Source organism: Myxocyprinus asiaticus, chromosome 10 (genome assembly GCF_019703515.2).
Source record: "Myxocyprinus asiaticus isolate MX2 ecotype Aquarium Trade chromosome 10, UBuf_Myxa_2, whole genome shotgun sequence".
Classification (NCBI taxonomy): domain Eukaryota; kingdom Metazoa; phylum Chordata; class Actinopteri; order Cypriniformes; family Catostomidae; genus Myxocyprinus; species Myxocyprinus asiaticus.
This window is the reverse complement of record NC_059353.1, coordinates 23,809,971-23,837,202: the sequence shown is the minus strand read 5'-3', so window position 1 is coordinate 23,837,202 and position 27,232 is coordinate 23,809,971. Positions and strand designations below refer to the sequence as shown.

The following is a 27,232-nucleotide window of genomic DNA, read 5'->3' as shown; positions in this document are numbered from 1 at the left end:
GCAGAGCAGTTCACATGCATTGTGAAGGCACAGTGGTGCAGGTTCACACATTTGCTCAACACAGTAAAAAACGTGACAGTTTCACAGAAATAGAGGAGGTGACCACGTTTCACCAGACTTTGTAATAAGGAACATGGTAAACTGTCAAAAACACACTGACACTACAGTACACTTTCAGTATTCTGTCAAAATAAAAGTTCCTGATGAAGGTGAAGTAAATATATCAGAAATATATTACTATTGTATAAAACAAATCCTCAAAATAATAATGCAGTTTTTCTCGATTGCTAACACACTAAAAAAGATTATATTGGCCAAATTTCCCTAACCATTACTTACAACTCTCAATACAAAGACACATTTCTCAAAACTTTAAACACAATTTACCTGTTTTCACACATGTTGTAGTTTCTTTAATATTTTCAGTAAAATGCTACACAAAAATGCCCTTATTTGGCACAGGTTTAACCATGATCTCATTCAGAAAGAACAATCACTTCAAATAATTCCCTCAAGGCATCAAAGCCTGAGCTCAGTTAAAACACATTTCTCCTTGTGTAAACAATAAGCAACAATATTGTTCACAGACCAGTCAGAATTTCAGGTTTATGACCACAGGCGATTATGTGCTTTTGAAAGTGGATTCTAACCTTGTTTGAAGACATGGATGTCAGAGAGACCGCAGAAGAAGGTAGAAGGGAAGAAGAAGATAAAGGGGCAGTAAAACGATGATAATTGCTCTTCAATATTTCAGTTGACTGTTCTTGTGCATGGTACAGTAATGCTGGGCAACAAGTTGTTTAACGGTTACATCTAACTTTTATGCAAACATTTAGATAAGAAAACAGGTAGCTACAGTAACTAAATAACTGAAAAATGTATTGTAAAGAAGTAGGCAACCTACAGGGCTTCAATACTACATTACATTTTCTGCAGTTTAGAGCCATGTACTGTAGTGTGTACTGCATATACTGTATCACGTTCATGACACTTGTTCTGATAATTTGAGAAAATGTCTACTTTGTCTAACCCAACAGTACTTGTTCTACTGTAATGTACTGTATTTCTGCAGAACTGAGGAGAATCTTACAATGCAGAGTAGTAAGAAAAAATTGTGTGCCAATTCTTACAGTTTTACAGGGTATTATATTCCTTAATTTATGCAAAGTTCTCTTTATTTAGATTTTGTGTGTGTGTGTGTGTGTGTGTGTGTGTGTGTGTGTGTAGAGTCCCTGGATTTTCTTTTTTGACTGTGATTTTCACCCACCATCAATTTACAGTACTGTAATATAGGCTTACTCTCAAATAAACCTTTTGAACCCTTGAATATTTTATACAGTATTATGTAGTGTTATGATCTGTAAATGCAAAATATATAGAGATGGAAAATTCTCCCTGGTTGGTAGAGGTTTTTGCAGCAGTGTTTTGAATTGATCCCACTGATGTGTATTGAGCAATGCAATAGTTTGTGTGTTTGCTGGGTTTGTGTATCATTTGAAGTCAGTGTTTAATTTTGACAGAAAATAACATGTTTTTGAGTGAAATATTTGATTTTGGCATCGAAGTTTGAAGTTTCTACAAATTGGTGTGTAGTTTTGAGATTGTGTTAAAAGTTTCGAGAAAATGGTGAATTGTTTCATGAAAATATCAATATCATATTAATAAACTTGACTGGACAATAATAAATAATATTCAACCAGGTCCCAAAGTATAAGTGAGTGAAGTTGTAGTTTTTGCACAGCCTGTTCATATATGGTGAAATAGAGGGGGAAATAGTGCAAGTATTGGAAATTGTGAGTTTTGTAATAAAGGCACAATCTGAAATAAGATAGCGTGTTTGCGTTGTTTTCACTGAAAAGAATGATGTCTTAATTTACATAAATATTCATGCCGCAATGATATTCCAGCACATTTAGCGCCTGGTTAGATGCCAGGTGGTTAGTGAATAAGACACAGGTTTTTGTGCTAACCATATGCAAAAGAGTCAGAACTGCTCAGTGAATTCAATTCATCCCTGAATTTGGTAAGACCACTTCAATATAATCATGTTCTCAATAAGCTTATAAAGCACAGCAGATAAACAGGTCAAAGTGTTTTGACCTATATAGACTTAACATTTTTGAACTTTTGTAAGCCCAAAGCTGAGCTATGCATGTCCAGATGGCCAGATTGTATCTCTCAGATGGTCAAAGACAGGTTGTGAGTCAAGAAAATAATTGTCAGGCAATTAGATATAAAAAAAAGTTTGTCCTTCTGTAAGCGTGTGTATGGCTCTGTAAATTTGAATGAACGTAATGCTTTTTGAAAGATGTTTTCACCACTGGGCAAGGTGGTCAGCTTGTTACATAAAATGGAAATTACACAGAATCTTAAGAAGAAGATCCTAATAAAAATATGTTTTCATTTTCACACGCTTAATTTTTAAAACTTAAATATATTAAACTTAACATGAGGTCAGAGCACATCAGTAACATCATGATATTTTAATACTCAATTTTTAAGTCAAGTTACAAAAATATTGTGGCAACAAACCCTGAAGACCTGGACCTTCTTGTTGTCAACACTGAATCTAAAACAGACAACAGTATTTCTGTGAAAGAGAGAGAGAGAAGACATTAGTATTATCTCCCTTTTGCGGCATTTTTGTAGCTCACCTCTGCCTACAGAGGCCAAATGGGTCACAGGTCCAACTTTGGTCCTTCCAGTGTTCAAGTGTAAATAAATACATCTCTGAACAGAATATTGGGATGGTATGTCCAGAGACCCACAGTAATGTACATGCTTAAAGCAGCATACTTATATTTATAGCACTGTTTAATTGGTATGTTTTTAAAATAGTACTGGGTACCTGACAAATACCGTGTGCGTGCGATTTTTTTTATTTACAAATTAAGATTTTAGGTTATAATTTCTATGAATGTATAAAAGAATTTTGTGCTTTTAGATGATATAACTAATCACAATTTCCTTTCAATTTTAATCTTCTTCATCATTTGTAATCTTTTTGCTTGTTTGCACTTAATTAGTTCTGCAGTGTGACAGATTACTTTTTACAATTTCAAGCATTCCATTAGAAACTACATGTATAATGCTACATAGGAGACATTGATCTAACGAGCTGCTTTTGTGTTTTACAGATGCTGGTTCAGGATCAGGAGATGAAGGTAAGAAAATTCTCAAAACATTCCCATTTACAGTAGACACCTAAATGTGTGTGCATCCTGCTTATTACACATCTCCCCAGCTGATGCTCATAAACGCACCCTCACTTCCTCTCAGTCTGTCAGCCGTCATCTGCTCTGCTCCTCAAGCCACCCACTGAAAGTGATATTCAATTACACCCACTCACGTATTGTTCAGAGAAAAGAAATTATTGCACTCTTCTCCCCAGAGTGTGATGTCTGACTGACGCAATTAAAGCTGTATATAAGCATCACTTGAAATGTGTTAGTTGTCTTTGATTTAATCTCTCTTTCTTCCATTCAACCCTTTTATTTGTCTCTCGCGACCACCATAACCACGTCTGCTAACTGAGCCGTACAACAGTAACATCTTCCTGCATGATAGTGGTTAATATGGTATTATTTTGTCAGCTATTTCCTGTTTGCTAGATGGCTGTTGTGCCTTTTGTGCGAATAGCAGCTTGCACAAGCACAGATTGGTACATTTGCTTTTGAAGGGTTTTATTCATCAATGTTATATTAAATGGTCTGGTACAATTTTAGTTCAAAGCAACAGAGCTCAACTTTCTAGACCAAATATGCCATTACAAATGTGTAGATATTAGGAGTTGCGATGAGTTGATAAGTTGGGCCTCTGTCGCCTATTCGTGGGCCACATGACTACAGATGCGCTTGTTCTATACATTGTGACAGCAGGAGGAAAATTCCACTGTCCATAGATTGTCATAGTGTCAAAAACAGATGGCCAAATAATTTAAAGTGTCCACAAAATAATTTCACACCATTCTTAAACTAATCACTTGTCATCCCAGAGGCTGACAGAAACTATAAGAGAGTCATTTACATGAGATAAAATGACTTGCTAAATAGTTTACCAATAGTCATGCAAACCCTAGTAGATAATTCTTAGAAAAATAGCTGTTAGTAGATGAGAGCAGAGCTCTGTAGACCAAAACAATAGCAAGATGGAAGCAGGGAGGGTACAGAAGTCAAGATGATGTGGGGAGAGGAGAAAACATAGAGAGACAAAAGAGGAATGATAAGGGAGAACGTAAGCATCGATAAAATGAGTGGAGAAAGGAAGGCAGAGAGAAAGAGAAATGGAAGTCTGATACAGTAAAAGATAAGTGCAGAGGAGGAAGAGAAAGGTGGGATGACAAAAAATTGGGTAAGGGAAGGAAGAAATGATTGCAGATTATAGATGGACCAGTGATAGAGAGAGAGAGAGAGAGAGACTACAGCAAGGATAGGTAAGCACAGCACCATCAGTGTGATAAAAATCAAATGTATTTTAATGGCTGCAGATAAATCATATGGCTTTCCTTCTGGGCTTTAAGGTCTCTGGACACTTACGGCAAAACACACAGAGACCCCTGAAGCTCCTCAGAACCACTGAGGACTCTGAGCTTAATATCTGTTCCACATAACATCATCAGTATGAGAAGCTATATGCAGTTTATGCTGTTTACTGAGACTGATACAGTACTGAGCAATACCTGATTAAAGTGTGTAATGGAATTACAAAAATTCAAAAAGGTTTCCATAACAATTAACCCATGTGCCATTGGTTGGTCAAACAGATAGTCCCACCCCAATCTCACACCATTGGTTGACGTAATGCTAAATCGGGCTGGGGTGCCTTTCCCGTACAACTACGTAACTCACTGCTTTACCACCACAGTACGATGCATTGTTGGAGAAATTAACTAGCCAGTGATGATTGTTTCCCGAAACCATAGAAACTATGTCCCACATCCGTCATTTGAACCACGTTGGTTCAACGAGCTGTTATTAATTATGTTACGCAGGTGGTGGAATATAACTTCTGCAGATATCATATTATAATAATAGCTCATTTACATGTTCTTCAGAAAGATGTTTAATGCATGAAAGTTGCTGAAGACAAGAAAGCTGCTTGCACTATGTAATTGCAACAGACACATTGCACTGTAATAATGGGGTTTCCCTTTGCATCAGACTTCAGGATTCCCCCGACGCTCAAGCACATTTGCACTTGCGCACTCTTCAAAAACATATAAGTGCTTCATTATGTGTTAACCTGGACACATAAGCCATATTCTCCTACAGAAGCTGTGTGTACACTTTCTCTTAAGAGCTTTTAATCCCTTTAAACGGCTGCATTCGTGTCTATGTGACGTTCCAAAATGCCACTTTTGGTAAAACCCTGGAATAAGCTTTTTTTTTTAAGTTCATGTAAACGTAGTCAAAGTCTTGATAGAATGGAAGATATACACCAATAAGCCAAAGTATTATGACCACTCACAGGTGAAGCGAATATCATTGATCATCTCCTAACAAGGCCACATGTCAAGGTCTGGGTAGATTAGTTGGTAAGCGAACAGTCAGTTCCCATAGTCAACGTGTTGACTGCAGGAGAAATGGGCAGGAGTAAAGACCTGAGTGACTTTGACAAGGGCCAAATGGTTATGGCCAGATGACTGGGTCAGAGCATCTCTGAAATGGCAAGCCTTGTGGGGTGCTCCTGGTCAGCAGTGGTTAGTACATACCGACAGTGGTCTGAGGAGGGACAAACCACGAACCAGCGACGGTATTGGGAGCCCAAGTCTCATCAATGCATGAGGGCAATGAAGGCTATCCCTTGTGGTCCAACCCGACAAAAGGTCTACTGTGGCACAAGTCACAACATTTTTTAATGATGGTTACGGTAGGAATATGTTACAACACACAGTGCATCACACCCTGCTGTGTATGGGGCTGCGTAGCCGCAGGCCACTCAGAGTGCTCATGATGTCCCCTGTCCACTGTCGAAAGCGCCTACAATGGGCACACGAACTGGACCTTGTAGCAGTGGAAGAAGGTTGTCTGGTCTGATGAGTCCCATTTTCTTTTACTTCACGTGGATGGCTGTGTACGTGTGCGCCGTTTACCAGGGGAAGTGATGGCACCACGTGATGCACTATGGGAAGATGACAAGCCAGTGGACGGAGTGTGATACTCTGGGAAATGTTCTGCTGGGACACCCTGGGTCTGGCCATTCATGTGGACGTCAACCTACCTAAACATTGTTGCTGACCAAGTACACCCCTTCCCTGATGGCCTCTTTCAGCAGGATAATGTGCCCTGCCACACTGCACACATTGTTCAGGAATGGTTTGAGGGACATAATGAAGAGTTCAATGTGTTGCCTTGGCCTCCAAATGCCCCAGATATCAATCCGGTTAACATCTGTGGGATGTGCTGGACCAACAAGTCCGATTCATGGTGGCTCCACCTCTTAAATTTACATGACTTGAAGGATCTGCTGATAATGTCTTGGTGCCAGATACAACAGGACACCTTCAGGGGTCTTGTAGAGTCCATGCCTCTGGGGTCACGCTGTTTTGGCGGCACGCGGAGGACCGACAGCATAATAGGCAGATGGTTATAACATTTTGCCACATCAGTGTGTATGGAATAAAAGATATTGAAGCCTCAGCGAAGTCAAATGAAACTTTGCAATGCTGTTTACGAATGTTCTTTGGAACTACGGTTTTGAGAAACACCAAATCGTTGAACTATGTTGGTGACGATGGAACTTGCGACCATAGGTCTAATGATGCTTTTGGGAAATGCACCCCTGGTCGGGATACTTAAACAGACACAGCAATGTAGCGCCACATTGTACATTTTTTATAGTTGTGTCTACATATTACACTGATGTCATATATCAGTGTTGATATTTACATCACAAAATAATACACTTCACCTTTAATAAAGTTGATGCCCTTAGGTTTTTTTTTGGTTTTTTTTATCAATTATCAAACAGCTGACATTATTTACAAATTCTGATTCAGATGAAGTTTAGTAACTAAGTTAGTTTATATAAAGTTTCCCATCATCAGAGCACTTACAGCACACAATATTGTCTCTAAATGACACAGTACAGCATTACATGGTGGTTTTAATTGGCGTCCTGATGTTAAAAGTTGGTAAAGGCAGAGATAATGAAAAGGACCCTGGCATTCTTAGACCCTCTTCAATTTGCATATAGGGCAAAGCGTGGTGTTGAGGATGCAACAGTATTTTAGATTTCATTGTACAAAGAACACAGAGAGTCAAAGTAAATAACTGTTTTTCTGAATGGTTGGTGTCATCCACAGGGTCACCACAAGGTTGTGTCCTCTCTCCTCTTTTGTTTATTTTGTATACAAATGATTGTTGCCGCCTATACAAAAATAGGCACTTTTTTTTGTGATTTTTTATTGATTCACACATCAAACAAAGAAAAGCAAGACATATATACACAGAATCAACATTTAACCCCCACTACCACCCATCCCCCTCCCAATCCCCAACCCCATCCCAACCCTCAACAAACACCCACCCATGTGGTCACACATGAGCACATACACACGAAAAAAAACAACAACAAAAAACAAATATATATATAATAATCACACACATTAATAACTACACCTCTCTCTCCACTGTCCCACCCCAAGAGCCCTCCAAGAATGCCAAATATTTGCCCTATTTCTCAACAAACAAATCCAAATTCCCCAGTATTCTAGAAGACCCTTCTTCGAAAGCCACCACCCTCCTCATCTCTGAGCACCACTCCTGAAATGGGGGCACTCCAGCTGACTTCCATCCCCTTAAAACAACTTGTCTGGCGATCATGACACTGGTTAGGACCCAATTTTTTATGTGTTTATTCCCTATATTGATGACCGCCCCATCGCCTAAAATACAGAGTCTGGGGCACAATGAAATTTGAGTGCCCAATATATCAAACATAACACTCTGAACATTCAAACAAAATTCTTGGATCTTAACATGGGTTGTGTCTCCATCTTCTGAATGGCATCGCCAGCAGGTGGGTGTGTCTTTAAGACCAAGCCTATACAATCTAGAGGGGGTCCAATAGAATTGATGTAAAATCTTTTGCATCTCTATGCAGACTTGATGTTTTTTTTTATCCTTACCCACACTCCCTCCTCCAATACCAAGTTTAAATCTTTCTCCCATAATGTCTTGATAGAAGATAAAGCTCCATCCCCCAGGCCCTGAATTAGCAGGGAGTAATATACTGATGCCTCATGACCTTTTCCAAAAGCAGTAATCACCACTCCCAGAGTATCGCCGCTTTAGGGGGGTGTATGCTACTCACATAAATAGTACCGAGCAGGTGGCATAGCTGTAAATACCTAAGACTGAGATCTGTGAATCCCAAAATGTTGAACCGAGTGTATTAACCTCCCTCACAATCCACTCTAACCAGCAGAAAGGGGACTTATTAATACATAATTCTGGGTTCAGCCATATGCTCGAGGCAACATTTAAATAAATGTCCAAATTAAACACTCTGGACACTTTTGTCCATACCGAGTGCAAATGCAAGATAACGGGGTATAACTTAACTTCTCCAAATAGTTTGATAGAAAGGCTTTGCAATGGAGAAATAGGGGCAAGAACTTCCTGTTCAATACAAAACCAGGGAGGGGCTCTCTCAGGTGGAAGCGACCAGTGAGCCAAATGTCTCAGACCGAATGCATAATAATAAAACAAAATCTTGGGTAGGCATAGCCCACCATTGTCAATCAGCCTATGCAACTTACTGAAATGTAATCTGGGACGTTTACCATTCCAAATGAAGGACTTTGCTATGGTATCAAATTGCTTGAAATAAGAGAGGGGGACATCAATAGGGAGAGACTGTAGGAATACAATTCATTTTTAAATAATTTATCACACATATAAAGTGAAACTCTTTTTTCACATATCCCAGTGGGCAGGGTCAGCCATGATATGGTGCCCCTGGAACAGATAGGGTCAAGGGCCTTGCTCAAGGGCCCAACAGTGGCATTTTGGTAGTGCTGGGGCTTGAACCCCTGACCTTCTGATCAGTAACCCAGAGCCTTAACCACTGAGCCACCACTGCCTCAATTTTTATTAACCTTCCCAAGCATAGACAGGGTTTGGAAGGTTACTTTTGAAATGTGTTCCACTACAGATTACAGAATACATGCTGTAAAATGTCATTTGTAACAAATTCCGGTAGATTACTCAAGGTCAGTAACGTATTCTAAATACTTTGGATTACTTCTTCAGCACTGGTAGATATTTTCACTTGTTTTGACAATTAAAACTCTGCCAGTGCAGTAAGACAAAATACACGTTAAAAATACATTCTCTGAAAAACCTAAATATCTTATGCAGTATTGTTTCTAAAACAAGATCAATCAAATTGATCTTGTTTTAAGGATTTTTAGATATTTTTAATGGGAAAATAATACTGAAATTATCAAGAATACGATTTTTGCCCTAAGATCAAAGGTCTTACTAAAAAAAAGAAATTATGATCTAACATGAATTTTCTTGATAAAATAAATATGATTGTGCCTGGTAACGTGCATGTAAAATGGCTAGATATAGAATTTTAACTTAGGGAAAAGCTGACAATTTACACAAGGTTTATTTCTATTTCTTCTGCTCCAAACTTACTTCAAACTTAATTCTCTTTCTGCACGTATGAATGTAACACATCATAAGTGTAACGCTGGTGTCTAGGAGTGGAAGAGGAAGAGAGGAGACGCAGGAGTAGAATCTTTAAATCTTTTAATTATAAACGCTGGAGTGGAACAAATTCTGGAGTGGAACAAATGATAGAGCTAACTTCATAAAATAACAAAACAAGGAAACACTTTAGCAATATAGCTATACACTTCATAAACTCAATACAACACTTCAAACACAGAAAACTAATGAGGGAATGGAAGGCAGGTGAGGATGACGATGAAGAGATGGAAGTGATTAGGGCAGTGAATTCTGGGAAACATAGTGCAGGGGAAAACTTCAAAATAAGAGTCCTTGAAGAAAATTAGGGAGTCAGACTGTGACATTACAACTCCTGGCGCCCAACAACGGATGAGGAGGGTATGATGATGCAGAAGATGAAGGATCCAAGGAGGATGATCAGGAGGCCTAGGGGGCAGCTTCAGGTCTGGGAATGGATCAGGAGGTCTGGGAGGCAGCCACAGGGCAGGGACTGGGTCTGGAGTCCTGGGAGGCAGCCACAGGGCAAGGATTGGGTCAGGAGGTGGAACCGCTGGAGGAGGAGACTCAGGGGAAGTGAGCAGAGCTGCGGAAGAGTCTGAGGGCAGAGCTGAGGAAGAGTCTGAGGGCGGAGCCAAGGGAAGCAGAGCCAAGGGAGGCAGAGCTGAGGAAGGAGGAGCCATGGAAGGCAGAGCTGTGGAAGACTCTGGGGGTGGAGCCGTGGAAGGCGGAGCCATGGGAGGCTCAAGGGACAGAGCCGTGGAAGGCTCGGGGCTGAGAGCCATGGAAGAGAGTACAGGCAGAGACTGGGGAACGACCTCCATGTTCATGAGCACGGGCTGAGACTGGGGAATGACCTCTGTGGTCGTGAGCAAAGGCAGAGACAGGGGAATGACATCCGTGGTCGTGAGCATAGGCTGAGACAGGGGAGAAGGTGTCCTTTTCCTTCTCCTCCTCTTCCGGCCAGCAGGGAGCGTGGATACAGGGATGGTCGAGGCTACAGGCATAGGCTTTGGGATGGTTGAGGCTACAGGCACTGGCTCTGGGACGGTCGAGGCTACAGGAACTGGCTCTGGGACGGTAACCGTGGCAGGAATGGGCACTGGCTCTTTAACCGTGGCAGGCATGGGCACTGGCTCGTTAACCGTGGCAGGCATGGGCACAGGTTGTGGTCTGGGGTTCCCGCCATAATACACAGCATAAGGGGGAAATGCAACTTCCGTGGTCGCTACCACTGACTGCGGTAGGGAATCGACCACCGGAACCTGGAGAGGATGAGCCCCCCCAAAATAAAATTATTTAGGGGAATTGAATGGAGAGGAGTTACCTTGGAGACAGGGGCCGTGGAAGACGCGGAGACAGGAGCCGTGGAAGGCGTGGAGACAGGGGCCATGGAAGAAGTCAATTTCTGTATTAAACATGATGCGAGTGAAAGGTTATGCATTTTCAGGGTGGCTAGGATGTAATTCAACAAGGGCAGATCTTCTGCCTCCGGAAGAGCTATAGAAGTTTAATCCCATTCCATAAATGGGCTTGAAGTATATGTCCGGAATTGAAGTCAAGGCAGCGAGGTGAAGGAACTTGGTTGTGTATTCCAAGAGGGGAAGATCCTGCCTGAACAGCTCCAAGAACTCTGTTGGCTCCATGCTCAGTTATGTGCTCAATGAGGTGAGGCTTTGCAGGAGAGGAGTATTAGCGGGATCGCTGGAGTAGATGAAGACGTTTGGAAAAGCAGGTAAGTATATCCGTATTCTTTGTAGGTCAGTCCTTCTGTAACGTAGGTGTCTAGGAGTGGAAGAGAGGAGATGCAGGAGTAGAATCTTTAAATCTTTAAATTATAAATGCTGGAGTGGAACAAATGCTGGAGTGGAACAAACGATAGAGCGAACTTCACAAAATAACAAAACAAGGAAACACTTTATCAATATACAGTGCATCCGGAAAGTATTCACAGCACTTCACTTTTTCCACATTTTGTTATGTTACAGCCTTATTCCAAAATGGATTAAATTCATTATTTTCCTCAAAATTCTACAAACAATACCCCATAATGACAACATGAAAGAAGTTTGTTTGAAATGTTTGCAAATTTATTAAAAATAAAAAACGAAAAAGAAATCACATGTACATAAGTATTCACAGCCTTTGCCATGACACTCAAAATTGAGCTCAGGTGCATCCTGTTTCCACTGATCATCCTTGAGATGTTTCTACAACTTGATTGGAGTCCACCTGTGGTAAATTCAGTTGATTGGACATGATTTGGAAAGGCACACACCTGTCTATATAAGGTCCCACAGTTAACAGTGCATGTTAGAGCACAAACCAAGCCATGAAGTCCAAGGAATTGTCTGTAGACCTCCGAGACAGGATTGTATCGAGGCATAGATCTGGGGAAGGATACAGAAACATTTCTGCAGCATTGAAGGTCCCAATGAGCACAGTGGCCTCCATCATCCATAAATGGAAGAAGTTAGGAACCACCAGGACTCTTCCTAGAGCTGGCCGCCTGGCCAAACTGAGCGATCGGGGGAGAAGGGCCTTAGTCAGGGAGGTGACCAAGAACCTGATAGTCACTCTGACAGAGCACCAGCATTTCTCTGTGGAGAGAGGAGAACCTTCCAGAAGAACAACCATCTCTGCAGCACTCCACCAATCAGGCCTGTATGGTAGAGTGGCCAGACGGAAGCCACTCCTCAGTAAAAGGCACATGACAGACTGCCTTGAGTTTGCCAAAAGGCACCTGAAGGACTCTCAGACCATGAGAAACAAAGCTTGAACTCTTTGGCCTGAATGGCAAGCGTCATGTCTGGAGGAAACCAGGCACCGCTCATCACCTGGCCAATACCATCCCTACAGTGAAGCATGGTGGTGGCAGCATCATGCTGTGGGGATGTTTTTCAGTGGCAGGAACTGGGAGACTAGTCAGGATCGAGGGAAAGATGAATGCAGCAATGTACAGAGACATCCTTGATGAAACCCTGATCCAGAGCGCTCTGGAACTCAGACTGGGGCGAAGGTTCATCTTCCAACAGGACAATGACCCTAAGCACACAGCCAAGATAACAAAGGAGTGGCTCCGGGACAACTCTGTGAATGTCCTTGAGTGGCCCAGCCAGAGCCCAGACTTGAACCTGATTGAACATCTCTGGAGAGATCTGAAAATGGCTGTGCACCGACACTCCCCATCCAACCTGATGGAGCTTGAGAGGTGCTGCAAAGAAGAATGGGAGAAACTGCCCAAAAATAGGTGTGCCAAGCTTGTAGCATCATACTCAAAAAGACGAGGCTGTAACTTGTGCCAAAGGTGCTTCAACAAAGTATTGAGCAAAGGCTGTGAATACTTATGTACATGTGATTTTTCTTTTCTTTTTAATACATTTGCAAAGATTTCAAACAAACTACTTTCATGTTGTCATTATGGGGTATTGTTTGTAGAATTTTGAGGACAATAATTAATTTAATCCATTTTGGAATAAGGCTGTAACATAACAAAATGTGGAAAAAGTGAAGCGCTGTGAATACTTTCCGGATGCACTGTAGTTATACACTTCATAAACACAGAAAACTAATGTGGGAATGGAAGGCATGTGAGGATGACGATGAACAGATGGAAGTGATTAGGGCAGTGAATTCTGGGAAACGTAGTGCAGGGGAAAACTTCAAAATAAGAGTCCTTGAATAAAATGAGGGAGACAGACTGTGACAATAAGAAAGTTTCACCACTGTTCAAATACACTTTGGATCACATCATTTATATGTATAAATGGTTTCCTTCTGAAAGGACTAAATATTAAATGAAATGAATGACAATAAAATGCAAAGTAATCTCTTCAGTAATCAAAATACTTTTTGAATGTAACTATTCTAATTACCAATTAGTTAAATTGTAACTGTAGTGGAATACAGTTACTAATATTTTGTATTTTAAATACATAATCCCATTACATGTATTCCATTTCTCCCCAGCCATGATCATAGATAAATGTAATGAAGCCCACATCACTCGAAAACCTTTTTATTAAAGGGTCAAAATTAACTAAATCACACAAATTTGCTGGGAATAAAATACCCATATACTTACGTTTTTCTCGATTGCTTAAACACAGCTTGAAATCATGCCTCCTTTTCTCGAAATTCTAAACAAAAATCCATAACTTCTCACCCAATTCCCCAAACTTCCTATTTTCAGATCAAAATGAAGCTCTCCACTCAAAACCATTCAATCTTGCTGAAAAACCAAACTTTGCTCTCAGACATGATACACAAGCCCTCAAAAACACACACTACATAGTCTTACACACTGGTGAGAAATTCAAAACAACACTACAAAAACTAAGTAATAAGGTAATAAGTTATGTAGCACACAAGACACAAATGTATACATTTGCAAATTTTTTAATTCCTTAATGTACTGTACAATACACCAAACAACAACAAAATTATTCTGCCCCAGCATCCAGTCTTTGGTCTGGGACTGGCCAGAGAATCTCGTCAACACCACAGGCTATATTGGCCCTAGCCAGGCAGTGGGGGTAAAATCCTCTTGCATGCCTGATCCACCCCTGGCATGCATCATCTGAAATGTCTAGGCAGGCTTCTTCCATGGCCTGGAGAAGGTGAACACAGATGTGAGGTTCTCGGTCATACACTTTCCACCGCCATGCCGAAGAAAACTCCTCTATCAGGTTTAGAAAGGGAGAGTATGCAGGCAGAAAGATGTTGGAAAACCTTGGGTTATTGGTAAACCAGTCACGAACCAGAGCAGCGCGATGGAAGCTGACATTATCCCAAACAACAATGTAGCGAGGCTGCTCTGGTTGTGCTGGCTTCCTCTGGTCAAGCTGGAACACACACTCTTAGACCATCAAGGAAACCAAAGAGGGGCATAGTGTTATAGGGTCCAAGAATGGCATGGTGATGGAGTACCCATCGTTGGCTGATGGCCGTGCACAGTGACATTCCCTCCTCGCTGGCCAGGGACATTCACAATAGCCCGATGGCCAATTATGTTCCTCCCCCTTCTCCTTTTGGTCAAGTTAAATCCAGCCTCATCAACAAAAGATAATCTCATGGGCAACAGGCCGTCCTTCAATCTCAAAAGACTTTCTGCAAAACACATGAAACACAGTAGAGTAAATGACTACCCTGAAACAGTTCAAGAGGGCACAAATGGCAGACCACCATATGTACTTTGTGCTACAGTATAAACTGCTGTACTGCTATACTGTGACGGTACACAATACTTCATACAATATAAAAACTCATACATGAGCATATTCCAGACATTGGTCTTTCACTCTGTCAGAGTTTCGTTCGAAAGGGACACAGTAGGCCTGTTTCATCCGGAACCTGTGCTTTCGGAGGAAGCGATCATTGTGGAGAGGCTGATGGCATTTATCCCTCGAAATTGGTGATTGTCTTCAATCACTCTCCTTTGAATCTCTCGCAGGCGGATTACATTGTTGGCAATGACCAAATTTACCAGCTCCCTGTCTTGCTCCTCTGACAAAAGCCTTAGCTTGCCTCCACCAGGTGGTCGTCTCTGTGTCCTACAAAAATAGAAGTACTGATTACTGTAACAGTAACACACACTTTTTACAAAATGGAAGCACAGAGAAACTATCTGTATGTGAGGCAGTTTGATGCATTTCTTTTTATTAGTATAGTGCAACAGTTACAGTACATGTATGTGTTGTAACAGCACAGAGTACAGCACTCAAAAGTTACAGTAGAGACCAGTCTGAAGTACACCTACCTGTTTTCCTCCCTGAAGGTTCTTATGATCGAGGTGACGGTGAAGTGACTCAAGTTTGGCTGTACTCGTTGCTCAGCCTCCCTCATAGTCATACCATGGACAAGGACATCGTCAACTAGAGTGGCATGAATTTCATCCTAGGCTGCTTATCTCCTTGCCCTTCCCCTTCCTCATCCTTGTCGTCGTCCTTGTCGTCGTCCTTGTCGTCGTCCTTGTCGTCGTCGTCGTCCTCCTCCTCCTTCACCTCCTCTTCCTCCACTCCCTACTGCTCTTCCACCTCCTCCTCTCTGGTGTCTTCGACTTCTTCGTTCACATCTCTCTGGATCCATTGTTCCAAAACTGAATGAACTGACTTGGGCCCTTTTATCTATCTATTGAAGGTTCTGATTGGTGTGTGATCAATTTTGACTCTTAGTGTTTCCACCTGGGTAATTGTGTGCTAATTGAGCTCAAGCTGTGCTGACTTGAGTGAACAATATTGAATGCTAGTGCTTTCTAAATGACCACATGGTGTAGGCAATGAGAAATGAAGGGATTTGTGTGTAGAGTTTTGCAGTGATAGTTCAACAAATCTGACTCATTTGTCAAAACGGGAATATTGTTTATAGTTTTGGGAAATGGGTGTGCTTTTTGATAAATGGCATTATGGTTTTGAAATTTTAGTTCAAAAGCCTGGTTATAGTGTTTAAGCAATCGAGAAAAACTGTAATGCCATGTTTGGGCCACTGGAAGGCGCCCGGCTGAAAAGCCATTACCTGGCAGTATGCTGTCAGAGACAAAGCTTCGGATTTAGACCAATTACCTCTGTATCCCGAGAACTTAGAAAAGGAATTAATAATTCTGTGGATGCAAGGCATAGATCTAGTAGGGTCGGAGACGAATAATAAAATATCATCTGCGTAAAGCAAAAGCTTATTCACCACACCTCCCGCCACCACCCCTGGAAAGCTAGAACCCTGTGAGCTCGCTCGATTTCCAGCTTATGGCCTGTTATGTCGAGCAGAGATGGAAAGAGCCCGTCCAGGAATTTCACCATATCTTGACCCTCTTCAGCCTCAGGAATTCCAACAATTCAGACATTATTCCACCAGCTACGTTTCTCCAAGTCCTCCAACTTTTGCCAGACATGCTCCAAATCCGCCTTGGTCGTTAGTGGATTAGCAGATAATTCCCTCTCCCATGACTCCAGATAATCTATCTGTTTCTCGACATCCCCCACTCTTGTAACCACCTAAGTGAATTCCGTCTCCATGGCAGTGATCGTTTGACGTATTACAGCAAGATCCTCCAAGTCAGCAACGACCTTCGTCAGCATTGCTGACATGTTCAACATTTCTCGCCACAATTCCCGCACTTCTCCGACCAAATCGACTCCCGGACTCAAGGCCTCTGGGGGGGTGTCCGCTTGAGCATGTAAGTGTCTTTTAATGTCTCCAGAGCCCAAGGATTTTGAATTCTTTGACACATTGTCCTCCTGGTACAGTTATGGAACAGAGTGTATCGAATCTCACCGGTTTATGACATTAATAGTGTTAAAATTAGCAAAGTGCACAGAGCTCGCCGTTCACATGTCGCAACTCCAAATAGGCACATCCTTAAATTTGCAAATGACTCTGTAATAATCAGTTTACTGAGTGAGGAGGACACACTTCATGACCCTGTGGCTGATGACTTTGCCAGATGGTATGAGGATGCATTCTTAAAACTAAATGTTCCTAAATCCAAAGAGATGAATATTGATTTTAGTCACAGGAGGCATTTGTCTCAGCTACAGCAAACCACTATTTGGGCAAAGGGGGTTGAGAGTGTTGAACAATATAAGTGCCTGTGTACCATTTTTAGACAATAAGTTGTCTTTTTTTTCAAACACAGAAGCTCTGTGCAAGAGGGGACAGCAAAGATTGCATTGCTTGTGGAAACTCAGGTCTTTTAATGTGGAAAAATTTCATTGCTGTGTTGGTTTCCTGCCATACATGTTAAAGACAAGAACTCCCTTGAAAGGATTGTAAATCAGTGTAGTAAAATAACTGGGTGGAAGCAGACAATCCTGGCTCAGTTATTCCAAAGGCAGGTGTTGTGTAGAGCCCAGTGTATAGTTTTAATTAGACCTCATTTGATTCATATATAAATTACTTGTTACTTACTATTGTGTTCCACCATAATTAGTCATACAGTTTTGAGCAACATGAGTTTGAGTAGACAATGACAGAAATTTCATTTTTTGTTCTGTACATGTACCTTATGCCAGACTGACTCTTTTTTTTCTCTCCACTAATTTTTCTTCTTCTTCTTCTTCTTCTTCTTCTTCTCTTCTTCATGCTTTTAGTTTGAGAATTGAGGCAAAAATATCTTTGTTCCATCACTGTAAACAAAGAAATGGCCTGATCTTATTCAGTGATTAATCGCTGTATCACTTCAGTTGTCGAAACTGCAGTGGTATGGCTCCACCAGAATTTCATTATTTCTAATTACTCCCAAATGAAATCCATTTACTGTTTATCCAGAGCTCTGCATCACAGATCAATTATGTATTTAATGTTGGTAGATTTTCTATAATCAATACAGACTCACACAGGAAGAAGTCCTTAAGGGAAGTGGCTCGTGAAAATCTGCTGTATGATTTGGTTTATTATTATTTGGTCTTTGCAGCTGTGGTCAACCATGTTTGATCTTTCTCACAAGAACGGTTGTTAAGTCATGCCTCAGACTGTTATAAAATACTCTGCTGCTTTTACCGGAGGGAAATTAATGACCTCACATTCCTGAGGTGACGACAGTCAGCTGCACAGCTGTCTCTGGGTGAGGACCTTTCTCAGTCACCGTGGTATCACCATGGTAACAAGCTTAGAGGAATGAGAAAGAAATAATCTAATCTCCCCGTTTCAGCTGCTGCGATAAAGACGGGAAGAGTGCCGCCTGGAATGGGAGGTGAAGACTATGGAAAAGTGTCTGGCTGTGCACAGAGTTTGTGTGCTTAACATTCACACTGAGTGTGAACATGAGCACTGTACTGCAGTCTTCACGGAGTTAGACACACTGTTATTGGTATCTGCTGCTGGAATAGGCTTGTAAAACAGCACAATACATTTAATACATACAGTAGGTCTATCTGTATAGAACTATAAAGCCCTGTTAAAAAGCTTTTGGTCTTTGAAAACCTGTTGTAACCTAATGTCAATGAGATGGTAGTATTTTTTTAATCTTGGGTTATTAAGCTTTCTTTTGCTATTCAAAATAAGTAATTGAAACAAAATATACTGAAGGATGACGTGTTTCATTTAATTGCATATGAATAATATAAATGGCATTCTTTCTGAAATGTTATTCCTCTGAATACTGTTTAACTAAATGCCCAATATGGCACCATTCAGGTCTGGCCAGGAACCAAACCATTCAAATCACTTTATGGAACACATGCATCAGAGCTTCACTCATAGTCTATGAAAACATAAAAGCCACAATAAATTCAGTAATTAAAAAAAATAAACCTCAAAGGTGAATCAGACATATACAGTTACCATTTAGAAAAATATTATTGCTGTAGCTATAATATTACTTTATAACATTAGAATTACTAAATACTATTTACTGTAGCCATAATCAAAAGACTGAGAGAGAACAGAGAAATTCTGAAGTCAAAAAGTCAAAGAAATTATGCAATCCACAACAGCAAAGCTGATTTGGAAATCAGTCTTCCTTTGGTTAATGCACAAAATACTTTCACAACTTCACGCAGTCCTCATTCACCACTATTGAGAGAAAAGCACTGCACTGCACTACACTATGGAACAGAGCCAGAGTCATGACTTGCTATTTTCACTTTGATATTATGTTATTTGATTAAGCATTTATAACCGAGATATTACTTGCTTTGAGAAAGCTTACAACACTCTTATTTAAATATTTGAGCATGATTATTTAAGTGTTTTGTCCACTACACATTAATGTCTGGACTGTACTACATATATCACAAATTTAAGAAATGAAATGGCTGGTATGAGTTTAATGAAAGACCTTTAATTATGGTTATATAGCAATCGACAATCTTGGTGGACAATGTAGATAACCGTAATACGGCAATAGTAGGTCTATGCCCTGCAAACAATAAAACTTTCTACTAAAAACACAAAACAAGGTTTCAATAATGATGTGGATGAAATATAGTTTATTAAAAATGAAAATAATATGCAGAAATATGCAATATATCAATTACAATATTAAACAGTTTCCTTAATCATTTCTTTGGCAGTAAAGTTATAATAGAGAAATGGTTATATGCTAAACAAATTAATATGTACATTACAGTGCTATGAATTCGTTACATTATAAGCAACTTGAGATGAGCATACATTCATGGGCAATTACTTTGTACCTTGTTCTTATAATTCAGCAATAAGGCATGAGAGGCCATGTTATATTGTGAATATAGTCAGGGCTAAAGGGTGTTGTTAGGCACAATGCAAAGCATAGTCACCAAATAATAAAAATATGAAGGACACAAATGTTTATAAAAATTTTGTATTTTGTAAGTAAAATCATTAAATGCCATCCTTCCGCCGGAAAATATAGTCCCTGGCAGTAAACAGTATGTTGCTAGGCAACAAGAATAACTGCCAGTTATGGGTGCTGCGGAGTGATACAAATAAAAGTTCAGTGAAGAGGTCAGAGCTGTGCTTTATTATGAATAAAGCACGGCTGTTGACCAATCAGCATCCAGCACCGGAACGAACTGTTTTATAATGGTTTTTAAAAAGACTCTCTTCTAAAAGAGCAATTGAATCTGAGAACAACTTGTGCATTTCTGCGAATGGGGTAAAATAAATTTAAAAAACAACGGGGCACACACACACATTTAGACCACATCCACACTAATGTTTTAGTTTGAAAACTTATCTTTTTCTCTACGCTTTGGCCTTCCATCCACACTGAGACAGCGTTTTTCACAGCGAAAAATTAGCTTTTTGAAAATGCTCTCCCAAGTGTATAAATTTGAAAGCGCCGTATTCACATTGTAGTGTGGACAATTAACACAGATATATCTGAAAACGATTACATATTTGTTGTCATGTGGCGCAGTCATGTGATCTATTCAACCCACAATAATCAAGATGGCTGCCCATGTTGTAGTGGCATTGTTGTGCCTGATATTCACTTTGATATCGTTGTTAAAGATAAATGTTACTTTGTACAACTTTCACGTACCTACAAAAATGACGGGAAATTTACTCAGAATTGCTGTCTGGCGACGGAACACGAGGACAATTGCGTTTCAGACCGTACATGGAACAGCAATTTTTTTTGCATGCATAGTAAGGGGATTTAAGTGTTTTCATATGTTTCAGTGTGAATGAGCAACTTTTGGAAGCACTTAAAAATGGCAATGTGCATGAATATTAGTAAACATGTTACAGTACCTTCACCAGAAAACATAGACTATTAAACACATTATGATTGGTAAACACATGAGTAGGCCTAATGTTGGTTTATTAAAGCATGACAGCCAATATAATCTTCAACAACTCTACCAGAAAACATAACTTAGCATTATAGCATGTAAACAATTTTGCCAAACACTTCCCCAGCACCACACACAGGACTGTAGCCAGTCCTTCTCCTCTGAGCTTATGGACATGATGTAAAGATGCAAGGATGAATAATGGAAGCCTGTTAAATTCAACACGACAGGCTCAAAATTGTAATCCTTATTGTTGGGTTACCATAGTGAATCAGCATAAGACAAGTAAAGGGTTTTGAACAGAGATTTCTATCTACTCGCTCAATAATGGATTCTTTTTTTTTATTTTATTTTTTTTATTATTATTAAGCAAAAAATATTCCGTAGTGCTGCTTTAAAATAAAAAATAACATTGAAAATGGAAATTACTTCATACTTCTCTTTTTGTAGTTATCACAAACCAGACACTGTAGGTTTGCCCTTGTTGCCTTTGGGACAAACTGTTTGAGAGACTAAGCTATTTCTAAACCCAACCAGAGGGAAAAATGCAATAATTTTATGGCAGCATCCATCCATTCATGATTCAGACTCATTCATGATGAGCTCTGTCAAATACCTTTAGTGTTATTAATATAGATGGGGACTCCGCTGATGAAATTTAAATCTCAGGCAAACTTGGAAGGATCTAAATCAAATGAGCCAAAGGTGTGTTGGGGGATCTGTGCGAACCTTCTGTTGATCAAAAATAGATATGCAGTTTTAATGTGGGTCATCCTTGGGGCAGAAGGGGATTTCTATTATAATTTATTTGGCAAAATGCAAAATAATGATATGGGTTGGCTGGGGAGAGGAAGGTGGCAGAGAGGATGAACAGAAATCACACTAGACACATAAAGATGAGCTCATCCATGGCAATGGCAGGATTATATAGAGATTAGCAGGGTAGACGGGTCAGGAGGCATTCTGATTGATGAGCCATGACAGGAAGTGGCGAAATGGCCTCAAGGTTGAGAGAGAGAAAGAGAGAAAAGGGCACAGAACAGAACACAAATCCACAAAATTTTAAATGGCACGAGGATACACAAAGAGACATTTTAATTTTAACAAAAGAGAGATTAAATTATTTCAACATAGAATATAGAGATATTTATGCTGCCCTATAAAGGCAAAACACAGTAAGTACGGCACCAGAATTGCTTCAAAGTTTTTGTAGTAACTGCAGTTTTCACACTGTGAATCTGAGCATACTTGAGCCAAACATGTATTTCACAGGAGAGATCACAGTCTAAGAGAACCAATGTCATTCTAAATTTTGACAAAAATGTATAGCTATTGTGTTTTACATTTACACTACAGAAGAGAAAGGAGAGAAGATGAAGAAAGACTGAGGGGTCACAGTAAGATCATTAAAGAAATCTATAAAGAAACTGAAGAAACTGCAATGTTTTTCAGCCTCTGCATCCATAAGGAGTTTAATCGGGTTATAGATCTTATAAGTACACAATTTTCTTACAATGGTATGCTTTATTTCTTGAGTAATTATAAAAAAGAACCAACTGCTATCTGTTCTGGTCTAAATTACAAAAGCATCACACCCACGTGTTGCAAAAATCTGAGCAAAAATCTGCTGCAATACCCATCATAATACCAGCCTCTATCTCCCAAATAACTGGAACCTAGACTGAACTCCTTGAAGACAAACTTCAGTGTTTGAAATGTAAACATCTAAAGGCTTTTTTGTTTGTAGAGCTTTCGATTCCTAAAAGCTCATTTATCCTGGGATGCATCTGCAAAATCCACTGAGGTTGTTGGTTTGTTTGGCTGTTTTTGAATAGGACATATACAGAAGCAAAGAGGAGCTCTGCTGGGCTTGAGTCGGGGGTTTGTGCTTGCGCTGGAGGTGTTTTAAAGTGGTAATGATTTCTGCATTTCTTTGATGATGCCAGGCAACATAACAGGGCTTATTTTTGTGCTAGAGCTCTAAGTATAATGAGTACATTTTAGGAGACATCCCCATTGCCTCATTGCTTATGCTATGCTCTAGTTAAGATTTAAGTTCCATCAGTCTGGCTAATTAAATGCTACTTTTCAGTAAAATAATTTTTTTGGGGTATCTAGCTTTTTTTTAATATTTACTCAGTGTGCTCTTAAAAGTAACCAGTTACTTTTACCCAGCGAATGTGGTGGATTATACAATTGCTAAGTAGGAAAATCTCTTGTGAAAAGGGTTTGATTTGTTTCTATTGTGCATTGGTTGTTGGATGTTAAAAAGTCCCGGTGTGCACATGTTGTTAAAGGCCAATTTCTAATTTTGGTCTCAGAGGTCTCTGAGCAATGAATACATATTCCTTTGAGTCAAGAAATGACCTTTAAGTTGATATAGAAAAACATAGTTGTTGCTCTATCGAAGTGGAAAACAAGTCCTCCTCACTAAATCATTCATCGTGCAATGAGTTTGTGAGATCCGTTTCAGGGTAAATAACTTTGCTCCATTATACAGTAAATAGGCAATATGAGCAAAGTGAATGAAACTTAGCATTTTTATTAACTCTAAGAGATCACACTAAACTAACTCTCACAAACTTGATGGCAACCTTCAGTGTCTGGCACTGCTTAGATCAGCAGAGAGGATTAGCCTTTAGCAGCTAGCTCTTGTGTTCCATCAGTTTGCCTTGCACTGCTGACTTTGATCTTTTCTAAAGATCAGCAGGCAAAACTGGAGTGAAAGACTGGCACTGTGGTGCGAGAGGGATTAGTGGGGCTTGGTGGCAAAGACCATCTCAGCTGCTCTCTGTGTCACCATAGTGTACCTGGGAGTTTAGATGGAAAAGACCAGCTGCAATCTTGCTGCTAGGACTGTCACGATTCACTTCTTGGTGGTTCAATATAATAATTCTAATCAGTAATGTAAACAAGTATAGTTCCTGTACTGGATGCTAATTGGTCAATAGCCGTGCTTAAATGACCTCTTCACTGAGCTACAATCTGTATCGTTCCACATCACCCTAAGCTGACAGATTTCTTGTTGCATAGAAACATTAGGTGTGTTGCATTACAAAGGCTGTCTCTAGGTAGGACGGGTCCTCAGGAGGCAGCGGTATACCGAGCGTCCTAAACTTAGAATGTCCTCCCATACATCGCAAGCACGAGGTAAACTTATGAGAGAAAAGAAAATGGATTTTGTGGCAGTACTTTTTTATTTACTTAATATATAATATTAAGTAATTATTGTTAGGGGCCAAGCACTGAAGGTGCTGTGGCACCTATTGTTTTCATTAGTATTATTATTAGGGGTCAAGCACCAAAGGTGCTATGGCACCTGTTGTTTTCGTTAGTATTATTATTAGGGGCCAAGCACCGAAGGTATTGAGACAGCACCAACTATCGTTCGAAAGATAATCCACACTTGTGTGCGGACACTAACCTTGCAATGTCTCTTTGCCATCAGCCTGACATGTCAACTTTGTAGCTCAGTTTGTTAAAGCATTGGTTTATAGTTTCAAAGGTTATGGGTTTGAATCCCCACCATGTAGTTAAAGTTACTGTTGTTATGGAGATTTTTGCATTGGGCTTAAATAGTTGCTGGGCTTTTCTCCAATCAAATTTAGATTTTCATTTTGTTGTATAGTTACATGAAAATCAAGTAGATTATGGTGACTATGATGATTGGCTATAATTGCTCTATGCTTAGTATGTCCCTTTGATGACTGTCAATGTTATGGCACTGTAGTACAGTGGACTGTGGTTCAAATCCGTCCTGAGGCGATGTGTAATGTTGTGTGTGTTTGCACTTTATGTCATATGTGATCTTTGGGTTGTGGTTAATGCTGTGCAGTGCTTGCCATTTCAGTGCTTGGCTCCGCAATTGCTGCTTGCAGCTATATTTATTATTATTATTATTCCTCCCCAATGGGAGTCTATGGCAGCCCATAAAACCGTACATAGGAAAATGATGGAATTTGGCACACTGATAGGGGCGGTCATGAATATCCCCCATACCAAATTTGGGGTCTCTAGGACATACTCTATAATGCCACCACCATGTCAAAATTCACTTTTCTTTTGTATGTATCTTTTTAACCATTTGTCCTAGAGACACAATTATTTTTCTGTCTTATTACTTTCCTCTTGATGATTCCAACGGACCCCTTACATTAAAACTCTGCCCATTACAGTAGCTGCCATCTTGGATTATGATGTTTATAGTTTTTTCCCTACTGTTTCATCAAACTTTATCTGATTTTCCTAAACAATGCCTCAAATAATTCTCCAGACTGAGCCGCACAGAATTAATCATACTGAATTTTGATTTTTGACTTAGTTGAAAAGATACGCAAGCACATATTTAACTAGGTGGCCATGAAAATGGATTTTAGGCTGTATCTCGGCAACCCTTTGTCCTATTGAAACGAAACTTGGTATGCTTCATGAGGACCATGGTCTGAGGGCACCTGCAGAGTTTTGTGACAGCGCACCTATGGGTCAAAAGATGTGAAAAATTGCTATTTTTGCCTGTAACTTTTTAACCTTATTTCCTAAAGTCATGAGGTTGGTGTCTGTGGATTCCTTGGATCGTGCGGATTTCAACTATATCAGTTTTTCCCATATCAGCCATACTGCCTCTCCACCATATTGACATTTATTAAAACATTATATATCTTTTGAAAACATTGTCAGATTTAAAAGAAAATTGGTATGCAAAATTAACATCATGTCATCATTTAAGCAGTTTGGAGATAGCTCTACCTATATTTCAAAAGATAACCTACACTTGTGTGCTGACTTTAATGTCAGGAAGTCTCTGTATCCCATGTTTGGCCTAGAGACACAATAATTTTTTTATATCTGATTACTCTCCTCTTGATGATTCAAATTGAACCCTTACATTAAAACTCCTCCCATTACAGTGGCCACCATCTTGGATTACATAATTTATCATTTTTTCACTACTATTCCTTCAAACATTACCCAGTTCTGCCAAGCAAGGTCTCAAAATAATCTCCAGACTGAGCCGCACAGATTGAATGAATAATAAAAAAAATGTTTTGCCTTTGTTGAAAGGTAACACAAAATCATAGTTAACAAGATGGCTGTGAAAATGATTTGAGGCTGTATCTCGGGCACACTTTGTCCTATCAAAACGAAACTTGGTATGCTTCAACAGCACCATGATCTGAGGGCACATGCAGAGTTTCGCGACCTATGGGTCAAGAAATTTGAAAAATTGCTTTTTTTTCCCTGTAACTTTTGAACCGTTTGTCCTAAAATCATGGGGTTGGTGTCTGTTTATTCCCTAGGTCATGCGGATTTCAACTATACCATATTTTCCCATATCGGCCATACTGCCTCTCCACCATATTGACATTTATTATAAAATTCTATATTTTTTAAATACATTTTCGGATTTCAAAGAAAATTGGTATGCATCATCGATATGTCCTGATGATACTTGAGCAGTTTGGAGACAGCACCACCTATAGTTCAAAAGATAATCCACACTTGTGTGCTCACTCTATCCTCCGAATGTCTCTTTGCTACTTGGTGGACATGCCAACTGAGTGTGTTAAAGCACTGGTTTATTGTTTCAAGGGTCATTGGTTCAATTCCCAGGTGGACCAGTGTTAGAGCTGATGTTATATTGTACTGGAGATCTTTGTATTGATACTGAATATTTGCAGGGCTTATCACAGATAATTTCTGTTTGAAGGTATACTTCTTGTTCTTTGTCTTAGTATTGTTCTTCTGATATATATGACAGTGATATCTTTTGGAAGGTTTGAGAAATTTGGAGACAGCATCACATGTAGTTAAAAAGAACATGGTCTGTTTAGCATGGTTATCATGCTACATACTAACTGTTGGGTTTTCTGTCTAATAAGGCTATTTAATCACAATGCTATCTGTAGGGCAACATTAGCTTAGCATGGTAATAGGTTAGCATGCTAATCAGTTAGCATGCTAACCAATGCATTTGTAAGGCTATTTGATCATATTGCTATCTGTAGACAACATTAGCTTAGCATGCTAATCAGCTTGCATGCTAATCTGTTAGTATTCTAACCAGTGCATTTGTTTGGCTATTTGATCACAGTGTTATCCATAGGCAACATTAGCTTAACATGCTAATCAGCTAGCATGCTAATCAGTTAGCATTTTCCATATCAGCCATATAGTCTCTCTGCTATATTGAATTTTTTTAAAAAGTGATAAATCTTTTTGAAAATTGGTAAGCATCAATGACATCATGTCCTGAGGATAACAGAAGTTTGGAGACAGTGCCATCTATAATTCAAAAGATAACATACACTTGTGTGCTGACTT

General features: G+C 39.8%; 1 protein-coding gene across 2 annotated transcripts in view; it reads left to right on the top strand.

The window, feature by feature from the left end:
- tmeff2a (transmembrane protein with EGF-like and two follistatin-like domains 2a) overlaps positions 1-27,232 on the top strand; it is a 114,167-nt gene that overhangs the window by 55,316 nt on the left and 31,619 nt on the right. For both annotated transcript variants that reach the window (XM_051708160.1, XM_051708159.1), the window contains exon 4: positions 3,138-3,164. In XM_051708160.1, the coding sequence (XP_051564120.1) occupies positions 3,138-3,164 (27 nt within the window). The remainder of the gene's footprint in view (positions 1-3,137; positions 3,165-27,232) is intronic.